Source organism: Aspergillus glaucus (genome assembly GCF_001890805.1).
Source record: "Aspergillus glaucus CBS 516.65 unplaced genomic scaffold ASPGLscaffold_11, whole genome shotgun sequence".
NCBI lineage: Eukaryota > Fungi > Ascomycota > Eurotiomycetes > Eurotiales > Aspergillaceae > Aspergillus > Aspergillus glaucus.
Window position 1 is genome coordinate 499,719 of NW_019170463.1, and position 22,248 is coordinate 521,966.

The following is a 22,248-nucleotide window of genomic DNA, read 5'->3' on the forward strand; positions in this document are numbered from 1 at the left end:
ATCCCTGCCCAGTATCGCTGCCCTCCTTCTGCCCGAAACAGGTAGCATTTCCAGAGCCCAGAGTCCGGTGTTCTTGTCTCTGCAAGAGTGTAGTACTAGTTTTCCGTAGACTATCGTTTCATATTATCCCATATCTCTCCATAGTTATCAGATACGCCGTCCTGATCATCGAGCCAAGGAGTCTCGGCGTTTGGTACACCCAGCCACGGTCCCCGCCAATGATAGCTCATCCACCGCCAATGTGCCTTAACTCCAGACTGACTCGGTAATTTTCCCCCCAAAAAACAGGAAAATCATCCTGCAGAGAACAAGTCACTGCTTAACCCACTCTAGATCGTCATCGCTACACCGGGACTGCTATGGGGAAAGGATGTGGGGTCACGTGGACGGTTTCTCGCTTATGCATTGTAGTGTACATAACTAATACCAGAAATAAGAGTTTTGATAAGTCTATGCTGACGACGGTTCCAATCACGCAAAGAAAATAGGAAATAGAAAATGTAAAAGCCATGTTGTACTAAAATCTCGTCCTCTCCACAACCGACCTTCCGCCGGTTTTCCTCCGACTGTCATTTTTCCATGATGCAGGGGTGGTTACCATGGTTCATCCATTGCGCTTCTTGTTATACACATACACAAAAAAAAAAAAAAAAACTAAGAAATTTCAAATGACAACGGGAAATTGAAAAAAATAACACTAAAGTAGATATCGGGAATTAAGTATGAGAAAATGCGATTAGAACGGACGGAATCCAGTGGCCTGGGGTGTGAGACCATTGGTTTGGCCGTACGGCATGGGGCTGGCCATGGGCGGAGGCGCCTGGGCCGGTCCCTGCGTCAACATCAACCGCGAACCGCCCAGGATCGGGGTGTTGTCTTCATCCTTCTTCTGCGTCGTCTCTCGTGACTTGCGCTCCTCGTTGTCCTTCTTGAGCATCTCGATCGCCCGCGTCTGCTCGCACAAGAAGTTGATCATGAAGGGCATCGTGAAGTCGTGGAGGCCGTGGCGCCACGACACCTCCATGATCACATCCGGCCGGATCAGGTTGTAGCAGGCATACAACATACCAACGTAGCACTCGCGGCTGCCAATGTCGACGAACTAAAGACAGGTTAGCTATCAGTCCAACAATTAAATAGAAAGAAGAGAAAACTTACGTAGCGAAGGAGCTCCTCGACCACATCGGACTTGCCAGAGATGGCAGCGGTCTCGATGGCATCCTTGTAGAGCTTGTCCTGCTTCGACAGCGTAATCGACTTCTCCCACCGCTTGTTGTTACGGTAGATGCTGGCAGCGATCTGGCGGAAGAAGATCAGATCATGCTTCTCCAGTCGCTGGGCGAGTTCCACGGAGTCGAAGTTGTCGTAGTTGTCCACCGAGTCACGAAGAGTCTTGTAGTCCTCCTCTTCGATCAGCAGGTCGTTGATGGCATCGTTGACTGCCCGCTTGTTCTGGGTCTGCACGTTCAACAAGAACGGCTTGATCAGAGGGATGTTGTCCGAGGCATGGAAAATGCGCACAACACGGTTGACGTCAATGCGAGGAGTCAAGACCTGGAGTAGATCCGTGAGGAGCAAAGGCTGCTCTTGGAGATAGAAGTTCAGTCCCCGGTAGTAGATCTCCAGGTTGGCAACCTTGATGATGATGTCCTTGAACGAGTGGTGCTCCCAGGCGTCGGCAGCCCGCTCCATCATCGCCAGAGCAGCGTTGTCCCATTCGTCGTAGTGGCAGTACAAGAACACCAGCTCTGGCCAGAGGCTGGCTTCCTCGCAAGCACGGATCATCTTGGGAATGTTGATACGAGACCAGAAGAGCTTGAGGTGCTCCATGACCCGGTCGGCGTGGTACTTGGACAGGGCGATGCCCAGCTCGGTGAACATACCCATGTGAGCCCGCTCCAGGCCCAGACCAGCCTCGAGAACTCCGATGAGTTCGTCGAAGTAGCCGTTGCGCTCGTACTGGCGAACAAGGTCTTGCAGTTCTTCGGCGTGGACGATGAGGTTGAGACCGCAAATCTGTGCCAGGCGGAATTCCTTCTTGTTGACGCATGCCTCGTTGACCTGCTTCCAGACCTTGACGCTGTTGGCCTTGCGTGCACACTCCACGGCAGCTTGGTAGTCTGCCAAGTGCACCAGAGTAGTGGCCAACTTGGCCCAGTTGGAGATGCTGGTGTAGAAGATCTTGGCAGCCTCATGATAGCCCTCCTCGTACGCCTTGTCACCGGAGGCTTCGACGTCCGCAACGTTGGTGGCACGGAGGAAGTCCTCCAGCTCGGCGAGCTGGTCAAGACGTGCGAAGCAGAAAGCCAGACCGGTGTCGATGGCGGGCTCACGCAGCGTCTTGCGGGCCATTCTCAGGAACTTGACGAGATCCTCATCCTTGCCAGCGTGGGTTGCGGTGTCAATGACTTCGTTGTAGTTCGAGGGATCATCCGCACGGATATACGACTCGATCGAATCGGACACACGAAGACCATCGAGCTGGGCCTTGGCGACCTTGCTCCACACATCGGGCAACTCCACGCGCTCAGCAAACTCATGGGCACGGTCGATGCTGACGATGTTCTCGACAAGCACATTGACGGCAGCGATATAGTTGTTGACCTTCTTGTAGATCTCGAACGCCTCCTCGTAGAGTCCAACAGAGATACACATCTCAGCAATCTCATCCGCACTGAACTCGTTGAGCTGGTGGATGTAATCCATGAGGCGACCCTTGTCGGCCTTGGCGGCAGTCAACATCATGAGGTTCTGCAAGCTGGTGTTGTCACTGAACGGCGAGGGCTCGAGGATGATCTTCTCCAACAGCTCAATCAGCTCACCAGGCAGGTCGGCGTCAAGGAAAGCCTTGACGGCGATGGAAACCTTGTCGGGCTCAGTTGACTCGGGAACAGCAGTTGCAATGACCTGGTCAACCATGGAACGTCGGTGCACATTGTTCTCGCTCAAAACGAACGACCAGATTTCCGAGTCGGCACGTTCAACGAGGTAGCGAGCTTGCGCCCGGTACATCGAGTTCTCGTTGGTGATGTTAATGAGCTCCAGGTCATTCTGACCCTTCTTGTACGCAATATGCGCGAGGTGGGGGTCACGCTTCTCACAGTACTTTCCGACCGTCAAGGTGTCGTACATGTCGTTCTCCTGGAGGAATTTCTCGGGATTGTTGTTGCTGTCAATGTAGATCTTAGCGAGGGCATTGTAGACAGCCTGCTGTTGGTTTCCGGTCGCAAGAGTTGCTTCAAGGAAAGGCAGAAGCAGCTTCAGCCTGTTTCGCTTCTCGACCTCAGTCACCAGCTCGTCGATCGGAATCAGCGCTGGGTCAACAGTGGACAGAAGGTTCTTGATGATGCCCTCGTCACAGTCGACGTCCAAGAGACCACCGATAACGGCCGGAGCACGAGAGGGGTTGACACGCTGCACGTAGACCTCGATGGACTTGTACTGCTGGTTCTGGTAGAGGTACAGAACCAGGTCGTGGATGAAGTTGAAGCGGTCGCAGACAATGATAAGCGGAAGCTGTTCGGTCAGGCGGGCTTCCTTCAAGAAATTCCGCACCTTCTCCGGGTTGTAATAGTTGCTTTCGCGGCAAATACGCTCAACTTCCGTGGTCTGGCCCATAGCCGTAGCAGCCTCGATGTACTTGAAGTGGACCTCGGAGTCTTCGCTCAGGTTGACGATACTTCCAAGGTAGTAGTACAGACCTTCAGCGGTGCGGTACTTCTCCAGGAGAGAAATAAGACGGCCGGATCCGAGGAGGTCGGAGAACTTGGTGGCAATCTGCACAACAGACTGCAGAGTCTGGCGGATGTTCACGGCCATCATGGTATCGAGGCAATCGATGCTCTGCTCGACCGAGAGATTGCCAAAGTAGTTCATCAACCATTCGGGGCTGAGCTGGTCGGTGCGGACAATGTTGCGCTTGATCACGGCGGAGTCATCGGTGTTCTCCAACGCACGTTGGATGAGACCTGCGTTCTCGCAAAGCTGGGAGATCCGGGGGCGGTCGTAGTGCGTGAAGATTTCATTACCGAGTATGGCGTCTGCGACCTGCGGAGCGTTGACAAGGTTCATCTCCAACAGCCGTGTCTGCAGGTGGCCCTGCTCGGGCTTGTTGTCCTTCAAGGCATCGAGCAAGAAGGAAGTGGCCTGCTGGACCATGTTCTGGGACAGGAAGACGTCCACAACGCGGTCAAGGTCAATGAGAGCACCGGTGTCCTCGTTGGCGAGTTGGGAAGCAAATTCAGCACCCTTTTCGGGGTTCACACGGACAATGTGCTGCAGGAGCTGGGTGTAGTCGGGCTGGTAGCCGACTTGCTTGGAATAGGCAAGGATCTTGTCAAATTGGCCAGTCTCAGCAAATCCAGCAATGACCTTGTGGGGAACATTGGCCTGCAGATAGATTGACAGAGCAAGGTTCATGTCAAAGGGACGAACGATGTCTCCAAGCTCTTCCGATGACTCGAGCTTCTCCTCGCGCATCCACTTCTCCAGCAAGTGCTTCCGGTTCTGCTGCAGGACGGGTCGGACAAGTTCAACACTTTCGTACTTGTTGAGACCGCCCTTGTCCAAAAGCATACCAAAGTACTGCAGAATGACAGACATCTGGCCAGTCTGAGGGGCATTCTTGAAGCGGTTGATCGTCTCCGGGGTACGGAGGAACCCACGAGGGGAGTTGGCAGCGATCTTGGCGGCTTCGGGATAGTTGCCTTGAGTGATCAAGCTGTCGAATTGCTGCTGGTAAAGATGATCGGCTCCAGGGAGTCCAGCTTTGGAGGCAAGCTTCACCGCCAGCCCAGACATGGCAGGGTTTTCCATCAGATATTGAACGATGGTGCTCTCGTCGACGCTGACAGACAGGACCTGGCCCTTGCGGTTCACACCAACCAGACCAGCAGAGTCGGAGTCAGGGGCGGTCGTAAAGATCGTTTCACTGGAGATCCGGTTCATGAAGATGCAGGTGCCGGTCTCGAGGTCATAGAGGTGAATGAAACCGTACTTTGTGACCAGGTACACGACATCGTACTTCCTGGAGACCTGCATGGCGACGGGGAAATCGTTGACTGCCTCTTGCGGGAAGTAGACCTCCACGGCCTTCTTCTGGAAGCGCGGGTTGGGCTCTTGGTGGTCAATTTCGGCGATCTGCAGTTTGGCGCCCGTCTGGGTTCGAACGGCGAATGTGAAGAGCTTGTGTTCCAGTGGGGAGCCCTCGACTCTAATCGAAGCGAATGCGGCCGCATGACCTTCAATGAACTGCGATATCCCGCGGTCCTTGGAGAACAGCTGCATCGATCCAACGACACGTCCCTGCTGCTGGCTGATACCAACCACGACCATCCACTTCTCGTCGTCGTTGACACGGTAGTTGATGATTTGGCATCCCTGGGTAGCAATAGCATGTCAGTGATGGGGAAATAGTCAGGGAATTCGGAAGGCATACGCTCAGGTTGGGAAGACGGTCGAAGATCTTAATAGGCTGAGACTGGGTGGGCTCAAAGACATCCCAGTGGTAAACAGAAACGTCTGTCACCAGGCCCAGACTCGTATCGCTGAACCACTTCCAGTACACGACATCCTCGTTCATGACCGCCGACTTCAGCTTTTGCTTTGCCGACAGGTCGAAGATCTGGATTGTCCGTCCTTGCGCTTTGAGGGCGATGATGTTCTTGGTCCAGTGCATGATAGCACTGTCCGCGTTGATCGGCCGTTTGATGACTTCATTGTTGTTCTTGAGGTTGATGATAATCACTTGGGGCTTGTCATCTTCGCTAAGTTTCTGGCGAACACAAAGGTAGTGATCCGATTCTAGAGTCTGTCATGCAGGAACACCGGGGAATTAGCAACCAAGGGGCACAGACCAGCTGTCAGAGGATGCGGAGGGTGCCGGTACTCACACATGAGTTGAAGCCAATCGAGGAGGGCTGTGAAAAGGCTAGAGCGTAAGTAAATTGTCTTGTGAACGTCAAGGAAGCACTGTAGGATCGTTGGGGAGGAGGAGAAGCGCGACCGAAGCACCGGCGTGGTACCATCACAGGAAGCGGGAGGACAGGTTGGGCGTCAGGAACATACCGCGATTTCAGCGTTGGTCAACTGCAAGTGAGAGCGCAAGGCGTTAGTCGGGGATGCAATAGCAGGAAAGACACAGCAGCAGAAAGCGACTGGGGAGAGTATAGGAAACGTACATTGACCAGCTCCGTGAACTTAATGGGTAGAGGAGCCATATTTACTATCAAGGCCGGACGACCTCATCCACCCCAGTAAACAACGCCAGCAAAAACCGAACCGAAAGAGCAGAAAAGAAAAAGGAATTGAGGGTAAGGAGGAGCAAAAGAGAGAATGAGAAAGGAAAATAAGGACAAGGAGGAGAGGTTGTTCGAAGATGGATAGATTGATGGATATGACCTCAGGAGAGAGCCGCCGGTTGTCTCGTTGCTGAGGTGTCGCTTATGGCTCGTCACGTGCACCAGGGGTAAAGCTGCCGGAGATGCACGGCCTGCCGCAATGTACCAGCAAACAGAGAGAGGAGAGGATGTTTAGACAGGTATGATTGAGAGAAGAGAAGAAGAAAAAAGATAGAGAGAGGAGAAAAAGAAATATGGCCGTTGAAATAGTTGATTGTCGGGTGAATTGTTGGCGCCGTTTGATGTTCACCTACAACGCCGTGTATTCATTGCTTTTTTTTTTTTTTTTTTTTTTTTTTTTATTTCTATATTCTTATTTTATTCTTCATCTTCTATATGCATTTTAACTGCATCTGACAGTGAAGCTGTATGATGTATGACGTACAGAGCAGTTGAACAGTGACATTTCTATGCAGGCTATTTTATATACAACCAAGGTCATACTACTGTCGTTCATCACACAGTCACTCGTCGCCATGCGTCTCGAATGTGATCCCAAAACGCCTGGAATAGTAATTCATCAAATTCAACGTATATCATCCGCGCCATGTAGCCTTCACCCATCTATCCGCCCAGTCAAGGCTCAACACTATACGGATACCCGAGCTCAAACCTGGTCACTGTTCTCGTGGAATGAGTATCTGTAACGCAAGCCGTACATCACATCGGGGGGCGCGTCTAATGTCAATATTCACTGCGGCATGGCGACCTTCAAGCTGTCTCTGTATATATATCCTGGTCGTGACCCAATCAAGGAGAATGAAGTTTAGAATATATCTTCGAGAGGCAACAGGCATGTGCTACCATACGGGATGCCCAATGCTCGCAGGGCTGTGGTACTTCTATATAAACATCGACTAGACAATTACCGCAAACTGAGCAGTACAAGGCGTCATAAGAGCTACTATGGTAGTGATATAAGCCTCAGGCGGGCTATTTCCATCCAAGCTAGATCTCATCTTTCAACAATCTTCTGAACTGCAAGTTATTCAACAACACAGCAAGTATGTCACAACGAAAGAAGAAAAAGCTTGCAAAAGTCACAACCCCTCCATCAAACCAAAAACACCCCATAAAACCCCCAAACAACAACCCAGAGCCCCTCGACTCACCAATCCAACATACCCCCTCCACCACCAACACCCCAAACTTCCACGACCTAGGCATATCCAACCCCCTATGCACAGAATGCACCTCCCATGGCTACAAAACCCCCACCCCCATCCAAACACAATGCATCCCCCTAGCACTATCCGGACGGGACATGATCAGCCTAGCAGAGACAGGAAGCGGCAGGACAGCCGCTTTCGTACTACCGATTCTAAAAAGCCTGATTCACAAGCTGGGGCGTCTACACTCGCTTATCCTTGCGCCCATTAGGGAACTCGCGTCGCGGATTGCCACTGTTGTGGGGATCTGGGAGGTGTGGTAGCGGTTTCGTGTACGCTGTTGATTGGAGGGATGGATATGGTTTCGCAGGCGATATCATTGGCGAAGAAGCCGCATGTTATAGTCGCTACGCTGGGGCGGTTGCTTGATGATTTGGAGAATACGAAGGGTTTTTCGATGCGGGAGTTGAAGTATTTGGTTCTGGATGATGCAGATAGGCTGTTGGATTGTGATTTTGGTCCGGTTCTAGATAGGATTCTGAAGGTGTTGCCAGGCAGGACGACGTATCTTTTCTCAGTGACTATGTCTAGTAAGGTTGAGACACTTCAGCGGGCGTCGTTGACGGATCCAGTGCGGGTTTCGGTGTCTAAGCAGCGTCGGACGTCTGCTACGCTTTTGCAATGTTATGCTCTCGTCCCGTTTGAATAGAAATATGTGCATATTGTCCATTTACTGAACGAACACGCGGGACAAATGACAATCATATTCACCCGGACAATACAAGAGACTTAGCGACTCACCATCATGCTTCGAAATCTAGGGTTCCCTGCCATCCATATCCACGGCCAACTCTCGCAGAGCGCTCGATTGGCGTCCCTGAATAAATTCCGCTCTCGATCTCAGAATATACTCATCGCCACAGACGTCGCAGCCCGCGGGATCGACATACCGTCAGTAGACCTGGTCGTGAACTATGATCTACCCGAGGACAGCAAAACATACACTCACCGTGTTGGAAGGACGGCGCGCGCTGGTAAAAGCGGGATTGCAGTCTCAATAGTCACTCAGTACGCTTATAAAACATATTTACGGATCGAGGAAGTCCTAAGAAAGAAGCTGGGTGAATACAAGATCCCGAGAGATGAAGCCATGCTCTTCCCTGAACGCGTCAGCGATGCTTAGAGGGTAGCTGCAGTCCAACTAAGAGAGCAAGGCAAACGAGCGAATCCTCGAAAGAGAGGCAAGAGAAGCAGAGATGATATGGATCAGGGTGAGGGCTAGATAGTCTGTTAACATGACCTTTTTAAACGTGACTATTCAACAAAGCGTAGCAACAAATTCTCGATATACTTCCGGGAGGTGATAATGATGCGAATGCGAATGCTACGTTCCTCCGGTTACGTACTTCGTATGCATGTAGCTGGGGGTTGGGGGCGCCGGACCGGACCGGGGTTTGGTTCAATTTGGGTTATGTTATGTTACGGTTCAGCTAGGGCTGTACGGTGGTGCATACTTAGCCGATCCACACATTGCACCCATAGCATCCATGTACATACTCCAGTCTACACTTGAAGCAACAGGATAAATGCATACTACAGAGTACGTACTCGGAAATCCTCATTCTTTATTCTATCTTCCCCCAAAACACGGCAGTTTCCCACCCTCTCGAACAAAATGTTACAAACCACATAGAATCAACAATTCATTCTCCCCTTATATAACACTGTATGTGATTAACCCACCAATAGTTGCCCTTGTAGCTCAGGGGTAGAGCGCATCACTCGTAATGATGAGGTCCGCGGTTCGAATCCGCGTGGGGGCAACCTTTTTTTGCTTTTTTGCCTCCTTTTTTTTTTTTGTTTGCCCGATCTTTCTTTTAACTTTTTTTTTCTCTTTCTTTACAGCTAGTTAGAAACATAATAATTTAACAAAAGCTTAATTGAACATGAACATAATATTTCATCATCTATGTACTAAACTGTACGGAGTACTATAAGTCATTAAACAAAGCATCGTAATCTTTTTCCAACCTTTTTTATACCACGTCATCAGAAAAGCAGGTTAGTGATGGAACAAACGAGTACCCTGCTCGACGAACGAGATACCAAGCTTCTCGGCGGTATCAAAGACAGGGCCGTCGTTCTGCGAACCGCTGGGTGCGGCGATGTACTTGACACCGGAGCGGGCGGCGCGGAAGACGTTGTCGATGAAGGGGAACTATTACATTGATTAGCAAAGAGATAATCTGATTTGAAGGGGGAAGGGGGCATACGAAAGCATCCGAAGAAACAGCAACGTTGGTCAACTGCGAGAGCCAAGAGTCGCGCTCCTCCTGGGTGAAAGGAGCAGGAACCTCCTTGAACACACGCTCGTACTCGACCTTCTCAGCGTCGTTGCGGGGCGTCTGGCCTGAGCAGAGCAGGTCGATGGCGTTGCTCTTGTCAGCACGCTTGGTGCCCTGCTTCCACTTGATGTTGAGCACGCGCTCGTGGAAGCGCATCCACCAGTTGTCCGTCTTGTCACCGGCGAGACGAGTGCAGTGGATACGGCTCTGCTGGCCGGCGCCGAGGCCGACGACCTGGCCGTTGAGCGCGTAGCAGACGGAGTTGGACTGGGTGTATTTCAGGGCGAGGGTGGCGACGGTGAGGTCGCGGAGGGCGGGCTCGGGGAGGGACTCGGAGTTCTTGGGGGTGATGATGGTGTTGAAGGTCTTCTGGGGGGAGATGACGGCGTCGTTGCGGGCCTGGGTGAGCTGGACACCGTAGAGAGTGCGGGTCTCCTCGGCGGGAGGGGTGTAGGTCTCGTCCATCTCGAGGACGAGGTACTTGCCGCCCTTCTTCTTGGAGAGGATCTCGAGAGCCTCGGGGGTGTAGCCGGCGGCGATGACACCGTCGGAGACCTCGCGGGAGACGATCTTGGCGGTGGGGACGTCGACGACGTCGCTCAGGGCGAGGATGTCACCGAAGCTGGACATGCGGTCGGCGCCACGGGCACGGGCGTAGGCCTGGGCAAGGCCGGACGACTCGATGCCAGCGATGTCGTCGACCATGTAGACCTTGCGCTCCTTCTCGTTCAGGGGAACACCGACGGAAGCACCAGCGGGCGAGACGTGCTTGAAACTGGCGGCAGCGGGGAGGCCAAGAGCCTGCTTGAGCTCCTTGACAAGACCCCAGGCGTTGAGGGCATCCAGCAAGTTAACGTAACCGGGCGAGCCGTTGCGGACGGTGAAGGGAAGCTTGCCCTGGGCCACGAACGCAGAGGCAGGCTTCTGGTGAGGGTTGGTACCGTAGCGCAGAGCCAAGTGCTGCTCACCACCAGCATATTGCTTGCGGAAGAAGCTCGAGATAGCAGAGTCATAGTCGGCAGTCTGCTCAAAAGCCTTAAGAGCATACTTCTGCTTGCTAGCATTGTTGATCTCCCCAGCCTCAAGCTCCTTCAGGAACTCAGGGTAGTCATGGGGATCCGCAAGGATTGTCACACGGGCATGGTTCTTAGCAGCCGCACGCAGCAAAGTAACACCACCAATATCAATCTCCTCAACAGCCTCCTCGATAGTCACGTTAACCTTCTTGACGGTCTCCTTGAACGGGTACAAGTTGCAGACGACGTAGTCCACCTTGGCGATCTTCTGCTCAGCAAGGTCCTTTTCGTCTGTCTCGATGTTGCGGGCAAGGATACCACCGTGCACGGCGGGGTGGAGGGTCTTGACACGACCGCCCAGCATCTCGGGAGCGTTGGTGATGGCCGAGACGTCCCTGTATTAGACAACTATCAGCCTGGTCTCTTATAGTAGTATCATGCGAGTACTCACTCAACAGGGAATCCAGCCTCCCGAATCAACTTGGCCGTACCGCCAGAGGCGAGCAGGCGCACATTCTGCTGGACAAGACCCTTGGCCAAGTCAAGGAGACCAGTCTTGTCATAGACGGAGATAATTGCTGTTTAGCAGATGAATTAGCATCCGTCAAACTTTTTTTTTTTTTTTGTCATTTGAGAAAAGTGAAAAAGCATACCCGACTTCTGAGCCATGATGCGCGGAATTGTAGAAAAGAAGCGAGAAAAAGCCACCACTTTGAATCAGACCACTGCAGATGAATATGAGATGAAGAAAAGAATTGCCCGTGGTCCTCAGAATCAATTGCCAAACACACACAGAGAGAGACTGGCTCAGTTGAGAGTGTCCGAAGCCGGAGAAGAGATTCTAATTCTTTGCCGCGGGGAGGGCATGATTCAACCAATCAGCGACTGTCTATTGAACCACCCCGCGTTATACCCAATGCGGCGTGCATAGCCGACATAGTTATATAATCCACTTTATGCAAGATTCATGTATCATGTGACAAAAACGCACAGACCAACACCTCCCAATACAAAATCGATTTTTCACTTCGGAACTTTTCCTTTCTTTTCTTTTCTTCTTCATGAACAACGCAAAATAACAACATTCTTCCAAAAGCGTTCCTACGAGGATACATTCCTATGAAGTACGGAAATCGTCATGTAGAATGGAGAGGGATTGCCTCTGGCAAAGGGTCGGTCTTGGGTGCAGTGCCTGCTTGAACTCCTACTGGGGTTCAATAGTAGGGACTGCAATGACTGACTCTACAACACGTCTAGTAGTTCTGTAGTGAGTGGATTGTTCAAAGCTCGTGAATCATGCTGCTTGACATTGGCTATGAGCTATCTGTACGAGTCCATGCCATGCATGCCATCCAAAACGCAACGAAAAATATGCCTGTCGTAAAAATGCCAATCGGAGACGAAGAAAAAACCAAATCTCATGTGAAAATCTCGTCCTGCAAAGCTCAACTCTTCAATGCCTCCTTGGCTCCTCCAATTGTCAATTGCCGTCCAATATTGCCAAAGCATACACACGCGCAGAAAAGAACACTGGCGATCCAGGTCCGCACAGCAATACCCTCTTGCGTTATTCCCGTCGCAAATGCAAATTCCAACCCAGTACTGTTCAGACCAAATGTAGTGGGTGGGCTCTCGGTTGACGAAGGCGTTAATTCCGGTTTCAGTCCCAGGACCAGGCCCATTCCGGCCACGCCCACCACTGTCGACAGCAGGAATCCGGTCTTGGTTCGGTCGATGAGATACCACAGGACGGGGTTTACGAGCGCGAGGGTCAAGGAGGCTTGCGTAGTGGATTCCCATGGAAGTCGTCGCTATGACAGTTAGCAGCGATGCTATTGGGTGATTGAAAAAGAGGACTTACCATAGCAAAAGCAATCCCAACAAAAGCACCAACGCTGCGAACAGCAGCAACCCACGTCGAAGTGCGATCCTCATTGTTATGGGTCTGCTTCGTCCGTCGAACAGTATCAGGAACCGTCCCCTCAAAGAAAACATCCAACCAAGGAAGCACATTCCCCAACGCAATACCAGTCAACCCCCAGAAACCCAGATACTGCCACGACTCGTAGTAGTGAATATTCTCCAACTTCACCGGCGTAATCCAATGATTCTCATGAAGATGCACCGTAATCACACCATACACAATCCCAAACCCGAACAAGAACGCACTGCGCAGCGCCCGCGGCAGAATCACACCCCGGAACAGCCCATGGTTCAATCGCGACCGGGTGCGCTCGAGCGTAAACCGATCCGGACCATCGAGCTTGAATTCCGGCCTGGGATGCTCGGCGCCGGGGGCGTGAGCTTCCGTACCCCAGGGACTGGACTCATCGCGGGTGCTGTCGAAGGCTGTTGGGGAGTAGATACCGAATAAGGTAGAAGAGGTCAGGTTCATGATGGATCCGTTGCGGCTCATGTTGTTCAACTCGGCGTCCTTGGGGCTGAGGAAGTCCGGGTTCGCGGGTTCAGCTGGAGTGGGCGCTTCGGAGGATTCTGGGGTGAGGTTGAAGGCTCGTCGCGGCCGGGGACGAAGAATACGGTCTTCAGACATGATTGCGTTTCGCGTGGTACACAGTTGTGATTGCGATGGAAAAATAGAACAGGTTCAAGGGGAAACGCTGTTTAAAACCCGACTCAGCTCAACGGCGTAACCAGAACAGAACCGTTGCAACAACGTGCAGGGAAAATCGGGACGGGAGTAGTCTCAACAAATCTCGCAAGCAGGTCCCCTCGGACGATCAATCACCAGCGAGCAATAGTAATTAGAGAAACGACCGAAAAAAGAGGAGACGACGACGCGGGGAAATCCAGCAATAGGAGAAAACCAGTGGCTGTCAATTTCCGGCGACGAGTCTGAGTCGTACGTGCAGGCTGCAGAAGCTGAGAATAGTATGCTGAATGCTTATCGCTGAATACTGAGCAGCTGAACAGTAATTAGTTATTATGATAAGATAATATAATCATTCAACACTCAACATAAGAATAGAGGAGGCTGGTTGAGGAGGATTAATTATTGAGACAGGAACAGCACCTGCGGAACCAGCGGGAAGCTGACATGTGAGAACTACCGTGACCATGGATGCGCAGGAGACTGCATACCAATATTCAGCTATACAAATAGTTAACTACATACAGCATTTAGCAAGATGTAGAGTATATCAATACAACTCCCACCCCGCATCCACAATATCATCCAACACCGTACAGAACGCCATATCATAATCCCCATCCCTAAAAAACCCAAACACTCCTCCCCCCTTGTACCTCTCTAGCAGCGAACTCTCCTCAACCATAGGCACCCCCCTTAGATTCTGTATCTTGTGTCCTCGCGACGGATTAAACACACTAAACACCCTCTCTATCTCATACCCTCCTTCTAGACTTCGCCTTCGACTTCGTGAAGAATCTGAATCCCGCATAACCGCCCTGATCCCAATACACTGGAAAAACACCTTCCCTGTCGAGAGACTATTAGCACTGCACCACGCCCCGTCGACGACTTCATTCGATCGTACGAGGCGGGTTATGCTGTTCCCCAGCACGCCGCCGAGATGTAGACCCTGGTTCTCGCGGGTTTGATTACTATCCTTCAAATCCCGGAGTGACGCTTTATCCCTAACATCCTCGAACAACTCCTTCTCAGAATGATGATACGCAACCGTCCTCCCGGCAATAACCCCAGGTAAAGAACCCTTCCCATAAACCCGCCCATCACCAGTCACAAGTTCAACGAAGCACCACGGCCCCGCCCACGTAATAGCCTTCACATTAGCACCACCACCACCAACACCGCTTAGAGCACTAACAATCCCCCCAACCTGTCCCTCCGTCGGCGCCTTCCACATCCTCAACCGAAACCCCACAGGATCAGGTAACCCCTCATCCGCATACGCTGCTGCATTCGTCTCAACGCCCTCCCTAAACAACCCTACCTCGTCACTTCTTACAAACCGCACCGCAACGCACGCGATAGTCAGCGGGACGGGGTCGGGGATCGTATCCGTGACGATTGTGATGATTGGGTATGAGAGGTCGAGCTGTTTTGCGTTGTAGAGGGTGGAGAGATAGGAGAGTTCGCGGTTTGTTGGGTTGCGGAAGGATTTGGTGGAGGGGTTCCAGAGGGTGAAGGGGGCGGGGTCGTGGATGTGGCGCGAGCCGTAGGTTGTTTGGTTTAGGGATTTCCAGTTTGTTAGTGGGGTGAGGAGGTTGGTGTTATTGATGGTGGTGGTGGTGTTGGGGTTAGTTGGGGGTATTGGTATTTGGGGCATGGGGCCCAGGGAGGCGGTTGAGGTCATGGTGTATACTGTCGTTTATTGTTTGCATTTATTTATTGTAGTTAAAGATGCTACTTTGTACAAATGAGAGGAATATGCTATAGAAGAATCTAGCCAAAGGTGACGTCGTAGTAGAGATCCCGAATAGGAAACTCGGATGACCGTGTTATGAGGTATAGGGTACCAAATTTATGGCAACCGTTGCATCCTCACTATCTAGACATAGGTATACATTCACTCAATTGCAACCCCCGATCACTCAAAACCAACAATACAATAAATGGTAGAGTAATACATCGATTAAGCAGAATATCCGAAAGAAAACGGAAAGAAAACGAGAATAAACAGTAAACCAGACACAAAGGTCATTCAAACCGGCCCTGCTGGCGCTGGCTCACCAACAGCAGACGAAGCTTCACTCCCTACATCCCCATTACGAACATCGTCACCTTCACCATCAGAAGCCAGCGAATGATCATCACCCTCAACGTCCCCTTCGACCTCATCAAGATCCTCCTCATCCGCATCAACATCAGACGACAACGCCCCATCAACATCACCCACGAAACTCTCATCCATCCCAGCCTCCGCCATCTGGTCCTCGCCAAGGAGTTCGCGGTCGATATCGTCCAGCGTTTCGTCCATGGCGTCTTCCGCTAATGGTGCAGAAGTAGGTTTCGCGGTTGTAGTGCGGGCCTTGGTGCCCTTGGAACGGGAAGCCGCGGGCGTTGTAGTCGGCGTGGCATCAACCTGGCCTTCGGCCGCAACACCAGCTCTAGCCGTGTCATGGGACGCCATGATCTTGTCCGCTGCCTCTGAAGCTGCCTTCTTTCTTGCTTCGCGGGTTGCGCGGGCGCGTTTTTGCGCTGTGAGGTATTTGCTATGTGAGAGGGCGTTATCGAATTCGATGGCTTTCTGTTTCGCGCGTTGGCGCTCTTCTCGCTCCTTCTTTCGGTCCCGCTTGGGGCCGTTGGCGTTGTCGTAGTCCCATCTGTCAAGGCGTCGGGTGGCTTTCCGGATCGCGGAGAGGTAAAAGTTGGGACATTCGCCGTAGTCTTCCCGGCGCCAGGGGTTGAAAATAACACCGCCTGGACCCCAGGCGCGGGAGTCGTCGCTGTCGTAGCCGTCTGGGAGGCCGGTGATGAGACGTGCGGAGCGGGCTAGGGGGATTTCGCTTTCGCGTTGGACGCGAAGCTTTTTGTGGGCTTCGTCCTTGCGCTTAGAGAGCAGATATCCGATGCGCTCGCGACGGTTTTGCTCGACGGCGATTTGATGCTGTGTTAAGGGTCGGGGGCGGCGGGACGATGATGGTTGGGGTCCAGCCGGTTCATTCACGAACCGGTTAACCACTGGGTTGGAACCAGAGGGAGCCGGGGATGAAGCATCAGGAGTCTGCTCTCCCTTGGTTTTCAGGATCAGACGCTGCTGACCAACTGAACGGTTCGGAGAAACCTCCCGTTTGGGGCGTTTCGACCGCGATTGGGCGAATTGCCCAGGTGTAAGGTCGTCCTCTTCATCGTGTCTGGCTGATGGGTGCAATGGAGTCGAAACGCCGGAACGGCCCACTCCAGAAGCCTGGTCATCGTCGTAGACATCTGCACGTAGGGTTAGCAAGGAGCCAATGGAAGGGCAATGGAGTCAGCTTACCCTTTTTCGAGCGCTTGTTGACACGAGGCAACGGCTCGTCTTCCTCCAAAATACCTGTCATAGGTCAGCTAGACTGCATAACATCGGACGAAACGAAAACTCACGCTTCCGCTCCAACCGCTTAACCTCCCCAAACTCCAACTCCTCCGGCGTATCAATATTCTCCTCATTCGCCTGCTCCTCCGTAAGGCTCTCGAAATCCGGCACCTTAATCGGCAATCCACCAGTCCCCTCGCCATCCTGCCCAGCCCCAAACGGGTTGTTCGATGCCGCCTCGGCGCTAAAGTCGCTCTCGAGATACCACCACATCAGCCACAGGAAGGCCCTAGCACGACTAGCGCTGCTCAAGGTCGATCGCATGACTAGATCGAAGAAGTCGCGCGGAGGGAAGAAGTGCAATTCAGAGACTTTAGGGGCATATTGGGCTAGGACGAAGATGAGGTTGACGGGGTTGGTGCGCGGGACAGCATGGCGCTTGATCTTCTCGAGGGTATTCGGTTGGTCGAAATCTTCCGACGCGCCTTTGAGGATCGACTTCAGACGCGGAGCATCTTGAAGTTGCTTGTAGGCATGGGGATCTTGATGCGCCTGTAACGAAGGGATGGAGTGGTAGGTTCTCAGCTGGGCACGCATTTCAGGAAAGACTGCGACAGTTAGCAGACAAACGACGGCCGTAAAATAAGATGGAACATACAATTCAGCGTAGTATTCATCCTCCCAAAATTCACCAACAAACAAACCATAGCCATACTAATAGCAGCCGGCTTATCATTCTGCAACTTATCCTTCAGAATCTTGCTTGTCTTGCTACTCCTCGCCATAGCATCCATATAAATATCCGCAAAATCCATCCCCTTCTGCCCATCCGACTGCCGCGTAAACACCTTCGTCCGGTCCTCAAACACCAACTTCAGGAACTGGTACTGGATGTCCTTGCGCCACAGCGGAATGCCATCTTCCTTCTTGAGATGCTTGATCTTGTTGCCTGAGTAGACGGAGCCGATGGTGCCGTTGGCCTGGCGTCTTGTGCCGACCGTGACGTTCGCTGTGGAGGGGTTCGCAGCGGAATTATCATTATTAGCGTTATTATTAGAGGTAGAGGTTGTGCCGTTGGTGTTGGGGTGTGGTGTGGGTTGGTCGTCGGGGATTTCGGAGTGCGCGAAGGACTCGTCTGCGATGGCGCTGGTGTCGACCTCGGCCATTATAGCGGTTCTTTTTTGGGGGACGTGTGTACCGTTGAACAAAGGGGTTTCGTTGGGCGTGTCGAATGGCTGGTGGCCCCCCTGAGGGCGTCCGTCAGACTGGCCGCGAGCGTTTCTTGGATAGATGGCGTAATGGAGCTCAAAGTAGCGAAGTCAGCTGTATAGCAGAAGAATAACAAAACTGACAAATGCAGAACTGAAAAATGAAGGATGGAAAGAGAGAATCGGATTGAAGATCGTGCGAGGAGAGAGAAAGAGGAGAAGATAAAGAAGGTTGAAAATTCTTCCAGCTGGAAAGAAAAAAGGGAGGTCGAGATTTGGGATCTGATCTTTTTTTTCGGCGGCCGCCGAGTATACAGATCCCGGCGGTAGACCTCACTCTGGTATGTATAATGACAGATAATACTTTTTATACAGTTTTATATATAAAACCAAGTCAATTTGAATACCCTAACTGCCTGGAAGTCTTACAGGATATAACTCGAAATGCTACTCGTATATAACTGTACGGACTCGGCTACATGGAACGCATCCAGCTCGACTCGGAACGAGCAACTTATTTTACTAAGAGAAAACTGTAAAAAAAAAAAAAATCATGGAAAGAAAATGCTCACTGCGATTCAAATGCCCAGAATCATCTGTCCTAGAAAAAGAAGTATACATTCCAGTGCCATCTTCGGCATCTCGCAAACGGCGAAACAGCGTCATTCTCCATGGATTCGAGAAAACACGAGAAACAAAATAAGAAAAGTGAAAAATACCCCGGAGAATATCGTGTGCACACCGCAGCTCCCGTCAACGCCATGTACAATGCAATGTATTCCTTCTATACCGACAATCGGTTTGCTCACTCTGACTGGGGCAAAGAACAAACACACAAAAGCCCTGGAACAGACAGCGGCATTTTCTTTTCTTTCTCTTTGAGAATCAGAACGCACAAAACATGCAAGGAGGAAAGATCATAGAAAAACTAGTATTTTGAGGTAGTAAAAGAGCCCGCCATTAAATAACCGAGAACTGCAGCTGTAGTAAAAGAAGACACGGTCCGATGCAGCGCAACCGAACGAAACGAAGAAACAAAAAAGCACTTTTCTTTTCATAAAAAAAAAAAGGAAAAGCCGGCAACCTTTCGCTCGGCACGCAATTATTCAAGCGCGTTATCTCCATATGAACGCCTGAGAAAGACGAATGAAAGAAGTTTGGGTATCTGGGGGGTGAAAACCGGTCGTAGCAGGAAAAAATATCAACGCGATCTATGTGATGTTTTTTTCATGCAATACCGACCAAGATGCTCACATAACCAGGAGCAAAAGCGTAAAATGGAGATATCGGACTGCATCGAGTGCCCATGTCTAAACCACGCGAAAAAAAAAAAAAAAAAAAAGAAAAACAAAAAAAAAGGAAAAAAAAGAAGACAAAAAGACAGACGACGGGCTTGCAAGATGCTGAGCAATAATAAACACCGGCGCAGATTAAAAGAAGAAAGAAAAATGACAATAAAAGAAAAATAGTCGTGGCAGTCATGACAAAGCCGTTCCTGAGATGAAAGTGAAGAAGAAAATGAAAATCATAAAAACCAGAAACTCAGGACTCGTTCTGATCGTAACCGTCAATGAAAGGCAACAAAAGAAAAGTAGAGAGATGACAGCCAATCAGACCTGACGGCCTCGTCAGAGACTACAACCGCTGATTTCCCTTTACCACCAGGAAGAGGGACCGGTGGAGCCAGACGGGTTGCCGTAGCCACCGCCGTAGCCGCCATAAGACGGAGCACCACCAGCACCACCACCGTAGCTACCGCCGCCAAAGCTACCGCCGCTGCCGCCGTAGCTACCAGATCCGAAGCCGCCACCACTGCCGCCGTAGCTAGGGGCAGCATTAAAGCCGCCGCCCATAGTGCGACGCATGTCACGGGTAGCGTTGGCACCACGACCACGGCCACCACGTCCGCCGCCACGACCGCCGAAGCCACTACCCTCACGAGCAATGCTCTCAAGGAACGAGGGCATCTCCTGGTTAGCCTCCTTGAGGAGGTCAAGCAGGTCACGGACGACACCACGGTTGCCGCGGTTGAAGAAGGCGGTAGCGATACCGGTGTTACCCGCACGACCGGTACGACCGATACGGTGAACGTAGTCGTCAATGTCGGTGGGAAGATCGTAGTTAACGACGTGGGTGACGTTGGGAATATCGAGACCACGAGCCGCAACAGCAGTGGCAACCAAGATAGGGCAGCGACCAGAGCGGAACATGTCCAGAGCGCGTTCACGCTCACGCTGGGTACGGTCACCGTGAATGGCAGTAGCCGGGAAACGCTGGTTAAGGAGGAAGTCGGACAGAGTGTCGGCCATACGCTTAGTCTCGACGAAGATCAGGGTGAGACCAGTGGTGCCGTGGGTGTGCAGGATGTCGAGCAGCACGGAACGCTTGTCGTGGTCCTCAACGTACTCAACACGCTGGGTGATGTTCTCGGAGGTAGAACCAACACGGCCGACAGACAAGAAGATGTAGTCCTTGAGGAAGTCGCGGGCCAGCATCTGGATGTCGCGGGGGAAGGTGGCCGAAAACATCAGGGTCTGGCGCTCATCGACGCGCGGCATGTCCTCACCCTCGACAATACGGCGGATCTGGGGTTCGAAACCCATGTCCAACATGCGGTCAGCCTCGTCCAAAATCAGGTACTTGATGTTCATCAGCGAGATACGGCCACGCTCGATGAGGTCGACCAGACGACCGGGGGTAGCGACGAGCAGGTCACAGCCACGCTCGATCTGGCGGAGCTGGGAGCCAATGTCGGCACCACCGTAGACGACGCAGGGGCGGACCCACGAGCGGTAGGCGAACTTGCGCGCTTCTTCGAAGATCTGCGAGACAAGTTCACGGGTGGGGGCCAAGATGAGCGAGGTGGGGTAGGCCTTGCGCTGGCGGCCGTAGCTAAACTGGCCAGGCGCCTGTGCGGGCGCGGTCGAGGGACCATTCTGGTAAGCCTGGGAGAGGATGGGGAAGAGGAAACCACCAGTCTTTCCGGAACCGGTCTGGGCACATGCCATCAAATCACGGCCGTTCATAACAATCGGGACGGAGTACTTCTGGACCGGGGTGGGGACCACGTAACCGGCGAGCGTGATGTTGGTGATGAGGTGGTCATCCAAGGGAGGGTTGGTGAAGGCGTTAACGGGCTCGGGGACATTGGTACCGGAGGCTTCCACGGGGATATCATCGTAGTTGGAGAAGTTGATACCGGTGCTCTGCTTGGCCGGGTCGTTGGGGATTCCGAAGAGTTCACGTTCCAAACGGGGGTTTTGGGGACCAGGGATATGTTTGCCGTCACGCCACTGGCCGTCGCCGGATCCTCTGGCCTGGGCTCCGGAGCCGGAGTTGGAGTTGGAGCCGTAGCCACCGCCTGCGGGCTTTCCGTAAGCATCTGGGTTAAAAGGTCGACGAGCGCCTTCCTGGGGGATCCAGCTGTTGTTACCATTGGGACCACGGGGGGAGAAGTCGTTGGCATTAGCCCAGTTGCCGCCACGGCCGCCGCCGCCACTGCCGCCACCTCTGCAAATTGTCAGCCAAACCGTCCTAAATTTCTCCAGAAAAAAGACCAAGATATATCATACCTAGAAGAGAAGGAGCTGGGGCCCGGAGGAGGAGCAGCGCCATCCATGTTCATACCCGTGTTGCGCTGGCGAAGATGGGGAGGAATGTAAGCAGCGCGGCCAGTGTTGGGGGGCTGAGGCGCATGCTGGGATTCGTTGAGGGAAAGGTTTCCCATTTTCAAGCCGTCGGCCATTTTGCGAAATTTCTGTTCAGTGGGAGAGTAGGTCAGTGAATGTTCGCCTTGGTGGAAGACAGGTACGTAGCAGGTGCGGAAGAGCGACGAAAGGTTTTTTTTTTTTTTTTTTTTTTTTTTAAGCACAAGCGGACTGGGTTGGCGCACGTACAAACTTAGGGTTCGAAAAGCGTTTCTTGCTGTAAGGATTCCAGAAAAGTCCAGAATCAGATTCTCTTCGTAAACAAAAAAGAGAGACGTGAAAATCCAAAGAAATCCTCGTCGCTCAATCGGTGGCGATGAAGTCAGAAGGCGGACTTTTTGAAATCTGGCACACAGAAGAAAGGTCCGATGAGAGACAGGAACAAGAGGAAAGAGGATAAAGGGAAAAGAGAGAAGGCGTAGGGAACTTTTTTAAATAAAAAGAAAAAAACAAAAACAAAAAGTGTTCTTGATATGGCAGAGAGAGAGGAGAGTTGAAAAGAAGAAGA

The 22,248-nt window shown here is 52.0% G+C and overlaps 7 protein-coding genes and 1 non-coding gene across 8 annotated transcripts; 2 read left to right on the forward strand and 6 right to left on the reverse strand.

Annotated features, from left to right (window-relative positions):
• Nucleotides 1-637: 637 nt before the first annotated feature.
• Nucleotides 638-6,376, reverse strand: ASPGLDRAFT_47608 (clathrin heavy chain). Its single transcript, XM_022546710.1, has 6 exons — nucleotides 6,180-6,376; nucleotides 6,067-6,087; nucleotides 5,892-5,918; nucleotides 5,438-5,809; nucleotides 1,159-5,379; nucleotides 638-1,102 (listed from the first exon to the last, which is right to left on the reverse strand). The coding sequence occupies exons 1-6, from the start codon at nucleotides 6,216-6,218 to the stop codon at nucleotides 737-739; spliced, it is 5,046 nt and encodes a 1,681-aa protein (XP_022400601.1). The 5' UTR covers nucleotides 6,219-6,376; the 3' UTR covers nucleotides 638-736.
• Nucleotides 6,377-7,371: 995 nt separating this feature from the next.
• ASPGLDRAFT_74658 (DEAD/DEAH box helicase) lies at nucleotides 7,372-8,690 on the forward strand (the record flags this gene model as incomplete). The annotated part of the gene is made up of 3 exons (XM_022549745.1): nucleotides 7,372-7,821; nucleotides 7,878-8,201; nucleotides 8,301-8,690. The coding sequence occupies exons 1-3, from the start codon at nucleotides 7,405-7,407 to the stop codon at nucleotides 8,688-8,690; spliced, it is 1,131 nt and encodes a 376-aa protein (XP_022400602.1). The 5' UTR covers nucleotides 7,372-7,404.
• Nucleotides 8,691-9,258: 568 nt separating this feature from the next.
• Nucleotides 9,259-9,330, forward strand: ASPGLDRAFT_t90. Its single transcript has one exon. It is a non-coding gene; the product is annotated as a tRNA-Thr (tRNA).
• A 111-nt stretch (nucleotides 9,331-9,441) lies between these two features.
• On the reverse strand, nucleotides 9,442-11,677 carry ASPGLDRAFT_47610 (phosphoribosylaminoimidazolecarboxamide formyltransferase/IMP cyclohydrolase). Its single transcript, XM_022546711.1, has 4 exons — nucleotides 11,522-11,677; nucleotides 11,320-11,446; nucleotides 9,781-11,263; nucleotides 9,442-9,725 (listed from the first exon to the last, which is right to left on the reverse strand). The coding sequence occupies exons 1-4, from the start codon at nucleotides 11,535-11,537 to the stop codon at nucleotides 9,570-9,572; spliced, it is 1,782 nt and encodes a 593-aa protein (XP_022400603.1). The 5' UTR covers nucleotides 11,538-11,677; the 3' UTR covers nucleotides 9,442-9,569.
• A 270-nt stretch (nucleotides 11,678-11,947) lies between these two features.
• ASPGLDRAFT_47611 (INSIG family protein) lies at nucleotides 11,948-13,657 on the reverse strand. The gene is made up of 2 exons (XM_022546712.1): nucleotides 12,730-13,657; nucleotides 11,948-12,679 (listed from the first exon to the last, which is right to left on the reverse strand). The coding sequence occupies exons 1-2, from the start codon at nucleotides 13,417-13,419 to the stop codon at nucleotides 12,314-12,316; spliced, it is 1,056 nt and encodes a 351-aa protein (XP_022400604.1). The 5' UTR covers nucleotides 13,420-13,657; the 3' UTR covers nucleotides 11,948-12,313.
• Nucleotides 13,658-14,026: 369 nt separating this feature from the next.
• ASPGLDRAFT_26093 (uncharacterized protein) lies at nucleotides 14,027-15,163 on the reverse strand (the record flags this gene model as incomplete). Its single annotated transcript, XM_022543532.1, has 1 exon — nucleotides 14,027-15,163. The coding sequence occupies one exon, from the start codon at nucleotides 15,161-15,163 to the stop codon at nucleotides 14,027-14,029; it is 1,137 nt and encodes a 378-aa protein (XP_022400605.1).
• A 348-nt stretch (nucleotides 15,164-15,511) lies between these two features.
• Nucleotides 15,512-17,991, reverse strand: ASPGLDRAFT_35915 (putative INO80 chromatin remodeling complex (Ies1); the record flags this gene model as incomplete). Its single annotated transcript, XM_022544625.1, has 4 exons — nucleotides 15,512-16,737; nucleotides 16,790-16,843; nucleotides 16,894-17,433; nucleotides 17,484-17,991. The coding sequence occupies 4 exons, from the start codon at nucleotides 17,989-17,991 to the stop codon at nucleotides 15,512-15,514; spliced, it is 2,328 nt and encodes a 775-aa protein (XP_022400606.1).
• A 1,364-nt stretch (nucleotides 17,992-19,355) lies between these two features.
• On the reverse strand, nucleotides 19,356-22,218 carry ASPGLDRAFT_172213 (DEAD/DEAH box helicase). Its single transcript, XM_022542761.1, has 3 exons — nucleotides 21,930-22,218; nucleotides 21,606-21,790; nucleotides 19,356-21,543 (listed from the first exon to the last, which is right to left on the reverse strand). Exons 2-3 carry the CDS (start codon nucleotides 21,776-21,778, stop codon nucleotides 19,689-19,691), a joined length of 2,028 nt encoding a protein of 675 aa, XP_022400607.1. The 5' UTR covers nucleotides 21,779-21,790; nucleotides 21,930-22,218; the 3' UTR covers nucleotides 19,356-19,688.
• Between the last annotated feature and the right edge of the window lie 30 nt (nucleotides 22,219-22,248).